The sequence below is a fragment of the Capricornis sumatraensis genome, chromosome 20 (genome assembly GCF_032405125.1).
Source record: "Capricornis sumatraensis isolate serow.1 chromosome 20, serow.2, whole genome shotgun sequence".
In the NCBI taxonomy this organism is placed as follows: domain Eukaryota; kingdom Metazoa; phylum Chordata; class Mammalia; order Artiodactyla; family Bovidae; genus Capricornis; species Capricornis sumatraensis.
In genome coordinates this window covers 63,155,059-63,165,529 of record NC_091088.1, presented here as the reverse complement: position 1 = coordinate 63,165,529, position 10,471 = coordinate 63,155,059, and the positions used below count along the sequence as shown (strand labels likewise).

The 10,471-nt window shown below is 48.5% G+C and overlaps 1 protein-coding gene across 1 annotated transcript; it reads left to right on the top strand.

The window, feature by feature from the left end:
- The first annotated feature begins 4,328 nt into the window (after positions 1-4,328).
- Positions 4,329-7,231, top strand: LOC138096883 (sialic acid-binding Ig-like lectin 14). The gene is made up of 7 exons (XM_068993130.1): positions 4,329-4,368; positions 4,467-4,847; positions 5,060-5,329; positions 5,562-5,609; positions 6,345-6,602; positions 6,706-6,841; positions 7,113-7,231. The coding sequence occupies exons 1-7, from the start codon at positions 4,329-4,331 to the stop codon at positions 7,126-7,128; spliced, it is 1,149 nt and encodes a 382-aa protein (XP_068849231.1). The 3' UTR covers positions 7,129-7,231.
- Positions 7,232-10,471: the final 3,240 nt, after the last annotated feature.

Below are 10,471 nucleotides of genomic sequence, written 5' to 3'. Positions count from 1 at the left end.
TGATTTATAACAAAAAAAGTAATTAACTCAAAAGTCTAGTGTTGCTAACATCAAAACTACTATATTCCTATTTCCGCATCCCGATTACATTGATTAATATCCCTCAGGTGCCTAAAAGATAAAGAATATGGAGGCCTGGCAGCAGTCATTGAGTCAACAGTGGAAACCCATCACCAATATAATTTTTACCTCTTTAGAAAAGGCTCTGTATCTTTAAGATGCTTTAAGCTTTGCGCCTCTCACGGTTGGGGGGCTGTAAACAATTCACAAGTTGTAAAAAGTCCGGGGCAACCTGTTAGGCAAGTTAGAGAGCCATCAAAGGGGGTTTGAGCTGAAACATTCCTTTCAAATGCAGAAGACTGAAGCCCTAAGTTAACTTTTTCCAGAAAGTGTCAGAAGAGCGGAAAAGCACAGTACAAGAAGATCAGGCCGACTCTGGTTTTTGGGGGTAGATGTTCAGGAAAACTCAGGGGGAACCCCTGAAGCCAGATCACGCCTTTGCATTTTGTCGGGCTTCCTTCCTCATGACCTTTGCCATGGGCGGGATTCCTCACACTGGCTCCTGGCAGCCCCCAATCCCTCCCAGCATCAGAGTCTTCCAATGAGTTAACTCTTCGCATGAGGTGGCCAAAGTACTGGAGTTTCAGCTTTAGCATCATTCCTTCCAAAGAAATCCCAGGGCTGATCTCCTTCAGAATGGACTGGTTGGATCTTGGTGCAGTCCAAGGGACTCTCAAGAGTCTTCTCCAACACCACAGTTTGAAAGCATCAATTCTTTAGCACTCAGCTTTCTTCACAGTCCAACTCTCACATCCATACATGACCACAGGAAAAACCATAGCCTTGACTAGACAGACCTTTGTTGGCAAAGTAATGTCTCTGCTTTTCAATATGCTATCTAGGTTGGTCATAACTTTTCTTCCAAGGAGTAAGCGTCTTTTAATTTCATGGCTGCAGTTACCATCTGCAGTGATTTTGGAGCCCCCAAAGCCAAAGTCTGACACTGTTTCCACTGTTTCCCCATCTATTTCCCATGAAGTGATGGGACCAGATGCCATGATCTGAGTTTTCTGAATGTTGAGCTTTAAGCCAACTTTTTCAGTCTCCACTTTCACTTTCATCAAGAGGCTTTTTAGTTCCTCTTCACTTTCTGCCATAAGGGTGGTGTCATCTGCATATCTGAGGTTATTGATATTTCTCCCGGCAATCTTGATTCCAGCTTGTGCTTCTTCCAGCCCAGCGTTTCTCATGATGTACACTGCATAGAAGTTAAATAAACAGGATGACAATATACAGCCTTGATATACTCCTTTTCCTATTTGGAACCAGTCTCTTGTTCCATGTCCAGTTCTAACTGTTGCTTCCTGACCTACATATAGGTTTCTCAAGAGGCAGGTCAGGTGGTCTGGTATTCCCATCTCTTTCAGAATTTTCCAGAGTCTGTTGTGATCCACACAGTCAAAGGCTTTGGCATAGTCAATAAAGCAGAAATAAATGTTTTTCTGGAATTCTCTTCCTTTTTCGTTGATTCAACAAATGTTGGCAATTTGATCTCTGGTTCCTCTGCCTTTTCTAAATCCAGCTTGAACATTTGGAAGTTCATGGTTCATGTATTGCTGAAGCCTGGCTTGGAGAATTTTGAGCATTACTTTACTAGCGTGTGAGATGAGTGCAGTTGTGTGGTAGTTTGAGCATTCTTTGGCATTGCCTTTCTTTGGAACTGGAATGAAAACTGATCTTTTGCAGTCCTGTGGCCACTGCTGAGTTTTCCAAATTTGCTGACATATTGAGTGCAGCACTTTCACAGCATCATCTTTCAGGATTTGAAACAACTCAACTGGAATTCTGTCACCTCCACTAGCTTTGTTCGTACGGATGCTTTCTAAGGCCCAGTTGACTTCACATTTCAGGATGTCTGGCACTAGGTGAGTGATCACACTATCGTGATTATCTTGGTCATGAAGATCTTTTTAGTATAGTTCTTCTGTGTATTCTTGCCACCTCTTCTTAATATCTTCTGCTTCTGTTAGGTCCATACCATTTCTGTCCTTTATCGAGCCCATCTTTGCATGAAGAGACACCAAGGGAACATGGGGTGCATATATCTTCTCAAATTGCCATTTTCATTTTCTTTAAAGGCCCAAAAGTAAACGTGCTTGATGGTTCTATTTTTAGTTTTGAGGAACCTGCAGTGTTCCCCATAGTGGCCGCACCAATTCACATTCCCACCAGCAGGGCCCAAGGGTTCCCTTTACCCCACGTCCTCACCAACACTGCTTGTTTTTTGTCCTTTGACCATCCCAGCTTGACCTTTGCTAGACACCAGCTGCTGTGAAGGTATGCTGCACAGCCCTGTGGCTCCTGGCCTTCTCCAGTGCCTGCTTGTCCAGCAATGCTCCTGCAACAGGTGAGGAGTGAGGGAGAGAGCTCGTTTCCTTTTGTTCACCTGCACCCTGGGCAGGGCCAGTCCAGGGTTCTGCGGGGCCTGACATTGACCCAAGCGTTCGGATCCCTCCTTAGGCAAAAAAAAAAAAAAAAAAAAAGGGTGTCACTGAATACAATATAGACATGGCCCCCAAATACAAAATGTGACCCCCCAGGTCTCCGGTGCGGCCCTGAAGTGTTTTCAGGGACTGAGAACAGAGAGCAAATGTTTGAACAAAGAAGCTGCCATATCTCTTATCAATCAGTAAATTCCAAGAACTCATGAATCTGTGAGCCAGGAACTGTGGATGAAGGCCAAATATATATTTCCTAAAAGTCGCAATATCACAGGCACATCACATCTGAGTTTCTTTTGAAATGAGAAATCTACGTAATCAATCACAAAACATAAAACGCTGAAACCAAAAGATAAGACATTTATTGAAGACTATTTTTTCTTTCTTCCTTCCTTTTTTTTTTTTTTTTTCTTTTTCACCATGACCTAGGGCTTGCAGGGTCTTAGTTCCCAGTCCAGGGATTGAAGCTGAGCCAGAGACAGTGAGAGTGCAGAGTCCTAAGCACTGGGCCACCATACCATTTTTCTCAGAAGTCAGGCATGCCTATCACAACCTGTATAATACCTGTTTCCTATACTTCTGGCCTGATCCTCTTTGGTTGCCTCTTTTTAGGGGAATAGTCATGTATATTAATTAGTATGAATATTCTACTAATAAAGTGTTAGCCATTTCTGACTCTTTGCGATCCCATGGACTGTAGCCTGTAAGAGCCCTCTGTCCATGGAATTCTCCCAGCAAGGATACCGGAGTGGGTTGCCATTCCCTTCTCCAGGGGATCTTCCTGACCCAAGGATCAAACCCTGGACTCCTACACTGAGGGCAGATTCTTTACCATCTGAGGTAGCAGAGAAGACCATTATATGAAGAAATAAAATTAATTATATTATATCTAAAATAGAATAGAAAGAAGATACAGTATTTCCACTGGCATGATTGATTGATGGACTTTTTTTTCTGTAGTTTAAGAAAGTAAAAAATATATTAATATTTCTATCTAACTATAAAATAAACTTTCTATCACTCCCATAGCTTCTTCCTGAAAGTGTCTAAGACGTTTATGATCATAGTTAAACTTGTGAAAATTAAAGAATTTTTTCCCGAAAGGGCAGCAAGTTCACAGGTTTATTTCCACACATGACTTAAGCCTTCCTGTGGCTTTGAAAAGAAGGCCATCCAGAGTGAGGGGTCGTGAACTGTGTTTCTGTGTGAGGTCTGGACTTTGGGGTCTCAGCTGAATGGGGCAAAGTTCTTCCTTTGCCACCCCACTTTGCGTGGGCCTGTGTCCAGGTCGGCTGGTCCCACAGACCCTCAGATCCATGAAGACGCACAGCCTGTGTGCCCTGTTCTGGAAACCCTTCTGGGCAAAGGAGCTTTTCACGCTCAGCTTTCCTTCCTGGGTTCCACCCTCCACTGTGGGTGAGTCTTGCCCAAGTTTGAATGGTTTTGAGAAATTTTTCAATATTATTTTCCGGAAAGTCCAGTGTTGCTCTGTTGCAGGGTTGGTCCCACCCGATGACCAGGGCTGGAGCCCGCTTCTCTTTTCTGGTTGTGCCGGTGGCTGGGCGTTCCTACCGTGGGCCCGAGCATCACTGGACAGGTGGTCATGTCAGAGCCACGTGGGGTAAAGCCTCTCGGCCTCTGGGCTGGGGGCCTCAGGATCTCCTTCTGTGGAGTTGGGGGTGTGTGTGTGTGTGTGTGGAGGGGGTGGGACCTTCTGCCTTCCCAGGGCTGCCCCTCCTCCACAACTTCCTCGTTCCCTCTCCACATTCGGGTGCTTCCCTCCACAGCAGAGGGATGTGAACGGGTTCTGTTCTTGCGGATGCCGGCATGGTGCTCTTGCTGCTGCTGCTGCCCCTGCTGTGGGGGGGTGAGTGGGGGAGGGGTGGGGAACAGGGCTCACAGCTGGAGGAGGGGGTCAAGCGTGGGGAGGGGCTTAAGCTGCAGTTGAGCCTCTGTGTCCCCCAGGGTCCCTGCAGGAGCTTCCAGGGTACGAGCTCCGAGTGCAGGAATCAGTGGTGGTGCAGGCGTGCATGGACGTCCTCGTGCCCTGCTCCTTCTACTACTACCCCGTGAATTCGGAGTATTTCTCTGCTGAACCCTTCATCTACTGGTTCCGGGAAAGAGACAACCCACACAGTGATGCTGTGGCCACAAATGACCAAAAGAAACGAGTGAAGTCAGAGACCCGGGGCCGATTCCGCCTCCTCGGGGACCCCAGGGACAATGACTGCTCCCTGAGCATCCAAGAGGCCAGGCTGAGCGACTCAGGAGTCTACTACGTGCGAGTGGAGAGAGGATCTGTGAGATACAGTTACAGAGAGAAGAAGCTGAACTTGCAGGTGACAGGTGTGACGGGGCGCCAGGAGAGGACCCTGGCCCGTGGAGCCTCCTCTATTAGAACCGGAGCAGGGTGTAGGAGCCCTCCCTGCTCCAGGTCTTGGGGTTTGAGGGTTCAGGAGAGACCCAGAACTGGGAATGAGTTGTGACCCTCCCCCTCTGGGTCCCCACACCCCTGCGTCCAGGCATCTCCTTCTGTCTCTTCATCTCCCTTTCTCCAGAGAAACCCGACATCCAGGTCCCGGAGCCTCTGGAGTCCGGCCGCCGCACACCTCTGACCTGCGGCCTGTCGCTGGCCTGTGACGGGCCACACCCCCTCCTGTTCTCCTGGGCGGGGGACACCCTCGATGCCATGAACCCAGACACCCTCCACTCCGCGGAGCTCACCCTCACCCCGAGGCCCCAGGACCACGGCACCAACCTCACCTGTCGGGTGACACTCCATGGAACGCAGGTGACCCTGGAGAGAACCGTCCAGCTCAACGTCTCCTGTGAGCGTGGAGGGGTGTCGGGGTCCCTGAGGGCGGTGGGGTGTGTGTGTGGGTGTCTTCGGTGTGTAGAGAGAAGGCCAGCCCACTCTTCTATGGGTCTGCGCCCTGGGAGCTGAGATGGGGAGTAGCCGTGAAGGACAGCCCCCCCCCCTTCCTGGTTTCCCTCCTGGGGTGCTGGTCAGTTCCCATCTCACTCCTCCCTCTGCGGCAAGCCCATGTCTTTCTGCCCCAGATGCCCCGAGGAACCTCCGCATCAGCCTCTCCTTCAGAAACAACACAGGTAGGACAGGACCTCTCCTCTCCAGGGCTGGGTCCTGCTCCTGGGACCGCATCCAAGGGGTGGGGGGATGGGCTTGAGGGTGATCAGATATGGGAAGAGCAAGGAGAAAATCACCACCCCGTCCCACCTCCCATGCACTAGACCACACACACATGCAATACACAGAGACTCACACACACAGGCACACACACAGAATACATACACATGAACATTCACTGAGACACGCACAGAAACGCCCATACACACAGGCGCACACACATCACACGTGTACCCATAGCTATACCCACAGCACAGGCAACACCTGCATGCACACATACACATGTGCACTCATACACATATACACACAGGCACACACTACACCCCACACATTTACACACACACTCTGTTCAAAGCCCATTTCCTTCACCATGGTTCTATTATGTGGCTTTCTTCCACAAAAGCCTCCTTGGTCACATCTCCTGCTGCCTTCACTGAATCAACTTCTCAAGCCTTGAGGCTCTGGGTTTTCTTCCCACCAAATAGCCCAGGCCTGTCCCATTGAGACACCAAGCCTCCCCTGAAGATACCAGGCCCAGACACGTTGGCTCAGCCTGCTTAGGGTGGGAAGGTCCAGCCCTGGGACCACAGGGAACCCCGCTGGTGGGCCTGGGGAGGAGAGAGTGAGGCCAGGAGATCCTGGAAGGAGGGAGGAGACCTCAGCCTCCCCCAGCTCTCCCACTGCGCTTTACCCCAAAGCCCTCAAGATTCTGCAGAACGCCTCGTCTGTTCTCATCTCAGAGGGCCAGGCACTGCAGCTGCTGTGTGTTGCTGACAGCAACCCCCCTGCACAGCTGAGCTGGTTCTGGGGATCCCCAGCCCTGGAGGCTACCCCCATCTCCAGCACCGGGGTCTTGGAAATACCACAAGTAGTGGCTGGAGATGGAGGAGAAGTCACCTGCCGAGCTCAGCACCCACTGGGCTCCCAGCAAGTTTCCTTCAGCCTCTCTGTGCAGAGTGAGTTGCAGGACAGGTGCTGGGGGCGGGCAGCCTGGGCAGGTGTGTGCCTTTGGGAGGGCTGGGTCTGGGGACTGAGCTTCACCCCCTCTCCCTTCTCCAGAAGGCCCCCCTCCCTGCAGCTGTGAGGCTGAGGAGCAGCAGGGCTCCTGGCCCCTGGTTCTCACCCTGATCAGGGGGGCCCTCATGGGGGCTGGCTTCCTCCTCACCTATGGCCTCACCTGGACCTACTATGCCAGGTGAGCACAGCTGGCCCCCTGCGGGGAAGTCTGGGGAATGTTCTCTGGAGTTGCCGGTGGGGCTTGGCGGTCCTGTCCTGCCTGCAGCTAAACTGTGTGACTCTCCAGGGACTTCCGTGTCGGTCCAGTGGTTGAGCCTGCGAGTTTCCACTGCAAGGGGCAAGGGTTCAATCCCAGGTTGGGGAACTAAGATCGCACATGCCTTGAGGCAGAGCCCAGAATGAATGAAATGGGTCTGCCTTTCTGACCTGAGACCGTGTTGGCTCTGCAGGTGTGGCGGCCACTAGGGAGCTGGCCTGAGGGGTGTGGCTGAGCCTCACTCTCTGTCATGAGGAGATTCACCTGAGGATGCAGAGCCCAGAGGACAGATGTGGGGACATCACTGCGAGCTTCTCCCTGGAAACTCTCACCTCCAACCCTGTGTCGTTTGCATCCACGAGCCTTCATTTGTAGAGATGACTGCGAGACAGTAGGAAGAGTCAATACCATTGAAAGGAGACTTTCTGAGTTAACTCTCTTAGTATGAGATTACTCATGATTTTACATGTATCAATAACTCGTTGGTTTTGCTTCGTTTTTGTCTTGAAAATAGTATTTTACATATGACTATTCCTCCAGTTATGTATGGACTCTAAAATACGATGACATTGCCTTTGTTTGCAAATTTTGTCTCTTTCAAAGTAACGTTGATGTGAATGGTGTGATGAATTAGGAGGCTTAGCACTTTTCTCCTGGTGGGTGTGGAACTGCTTCATCATACATTTGGCATATATTTAGTTCGAGAAGGTAGCCTCAGAGAGTTCTTTTGAGTAGTTAGATGAGTTTATAGCCCATGGTCATATATGAGGGTCTCCTCTTTCACCTTCATGTAGAGGCTGTTTAGTTTCCTTCTCATTTTCCACCATAAGGGTGGTGTCACTTGCATATCTGAGGTTACTGTTATTTGTCCTGGCAATCGAGATTCCAGCTAGTGCTTCGTCCAGCCCAGCATTTCTCATGATGTACTGTGCATATAAGTGAAAAAAGCAAGGTTACAATATGCAGCTGCGACGTACTCCTTCCCCAATTTTGAAACAGTCTCTTGTTCCATGTCTGGTTCTAACTGTTGCTTCTTGACCTGCAAACAGGTTGTAGGAGGCAGGTAAGGTAATCTGGTCTTCTCATCTCTTGAAGAATTTCCCACAGTTTGTTGTGATCCACACAGTCAGTAAAGAATCTGCCTGCAATGCTGGAGACCTGGTTCAACTCCTGGGTCAGGAAGTTCCCCTGCAGAAGGGATAGACTACCCACTCCAGTGTTCTTGGGCTTCCCTGGTGACTCAGCTGGTAAAGAATCCACCTGTAATGGGGGAGACTGGGGTTTGATCCCTGGGTTGGGGAGGTCCCCTGGAGAAGGGCATGGCAACTGACTTCCCATATTCTTGCCTGGAGAATCCACATGGACAGAAGAGCCTTGCAGGCTGCAGTCCATGGGGTCGTAAAGAGTGGGACATGACTGAGGGAACAAGCACATCGCAGCGGCACAGCACTTCTTTCCTGGTGAGTGTGGATGTGTTTCGCCATAAGGCCGGCATTTATTTAATTCTAGAAGTCATCCTCAAAGAGTTCTCTTGATTAGCCAAGTGAATTTTCATCCCAGCATCATAACAGAACTTAGTTTCACGTTTCAGTGGGAGATAACTAATCAATTCGATCACATGAACCACAGCCTTGTCTAACTCAATAAAACTCTGAGCCATGCCATGTAGGGCCACCCAAGACAGCCGGGTCATGGTGGAGAGTTCTGACAAAATGCGGTTCATTGGAGAAGGGAATGGCAAATCCTTCAGTATTGCCTTGAGAACCCCATGAACAGTATGAAAAGGCAAAAAGATAGGACACTGAAAGATGAACTCCCCAGGTTGGTAGGTGCCCAATATGCTACTGGAGATCAGTGGAGAAATAACACCAGAAAGAATGATGAGCCGGAGCCAAAGCAAAAACACCACCCAGCTGTGGATGTGACTGGTGATGGAAGTAGATTCCAATGCTGTAAAGAATGTTATTGCGTAGGAGCCTGGATGTTAGGTCCGTGAATCAAGGTAAATTGGAAGTTGTCAACAGGAGATGGCAAGACTGAACATTGACATTTTAGGAATCAGCAAACTAAGATGGACTGGAATGGGCGAATTGAACTCAGATGACCATTATATCTACTATTGTGGGCAAGAATCCCCTGGAAGAAATGGAGTAGCCATTATAGTCAACAAAAGTGTCTGAGTGCAATACTTGGATGCCATCTCGAAAATGACAGAATGATCTCTGTTCATTTCCAAGGCAAACCATTCAGTATCACATTAATTCAAGTCTATGATGCTACCCATAGTAATGCTGAAGAAGCTGAATTTGAATGGTTCTATGAAAACCTACCAGACCTTCTAGAACTAACACCCAAGAAAGATGTCCTTTTCATTATAGGGAACCGGAATGCAAAAGTAGGAAGTCAAGAAATACTAGGAGTAACAGGCAAATTAGTCATTGGAGTACAGAATGAAGCAGGGCAAAGGCTCATAGAGTTTTGCCAAGAGAACGCACTGGTCATAGCAAACACCCTGTACCAACAATAGAAGAGAAGACTACACGTGGACATCACCAGATGGTCAACACCGAAATCAGATTGATGATATTCTTAGCAGCCAAAGGTGGAGAAACTCTAACAGTCAGCAAAAACAAGACCAGGAGCTGACTGTGGCTCAGATCATAAACCCCTTATTGCCAAATTCAGACTGAAATTGAAGAAAGTGGGGAAAACCACTAGACCATTCAGGTATGACCTAACTCAAATCCCTCACTATTATACAGTGGAAGTGACAAATAGATTTAAGGAATTGGATCTGATAGACAGAGTGTCTGATGAACTATGGACTAAGGTGGTTCGTGACATTGTACAGGCGGCAATGATCAAGACAATCCCCGCGAAAAAGAAACGCAAAATGGTTGTCTGAGGAGGGCTACAAATAGCTGAGAAAAGAGAGAAGCGACAGGCAAAGGAGAAAAGGAAGGATATACCTATCTGAATGCAGAGTCTTAAAGAACAGCAAGGAGAGATAAGAAAGCCTTCCTCAGTAATCAGTGCAAAGAAATAGAGGAAAACAATTGAATGGTGGAAGACTAGAGATCTCTTCAAGAAAATTAGAGGCACCAAGGGAATTATTCATACAACAATGGGCACAATAAAGGACAGAAATGGTATGGACCTAATAGAAACAGAAGATAGTAAAGAGGTGGCAAGAATACACGGAAGAACTGTACAAAAAAGATCTTCATGACCCAGATAGTCATGATGGTGTGATCACTCACCTAGAGCCAGTCATCCTGGAATGGGAAGTCAAGTGGGCCTTAGGAAGCATCACTACGAACAAAGCTAGTGGAGGTGATGGAATTCCAGTTGAGCTATTTCAGGTCTTAAACGATGATGCTGTGGAAGTGCTGCACTCAATATGCCAGCGAAGTTGGAAAACTCAGCAGTGGCCACAGGACTGGAAAAGATCAGCTTTCATCCCAATCCCAAAGAAAGGCAATGCCAAAGGATGCTCAAACTATGGCACAATTGCACTCTTCTCACACACTAGTAAAGTAATGCTCAAAATCC

Excerpts from the sequence above, each read along its gene's own strand:
- LOC138096883 (XM_068993130.1), top strand. The coding sequence starts at position 4,329 with ATGGTGCTCTTGCTGCTGCTGCTGCCCCTGCTGTGGGGGG. Across the intron at positions 5,610-6,344 it reads CTCCTTCAGAAACAACACAG|CCCTCAAGATTCTGCAGAAC; the intron begins GTAGGACAGGAC and ends TTTACCCCAAAG. Across the intron at positions 6,603-6,705 it reads CTTCAGCCTCTCTGTGCAGA|AAGGCCCCCCTCCCTGCAGC; the intron begins GTGAGTTGCAGG and ends TCCCTTCTCCAG.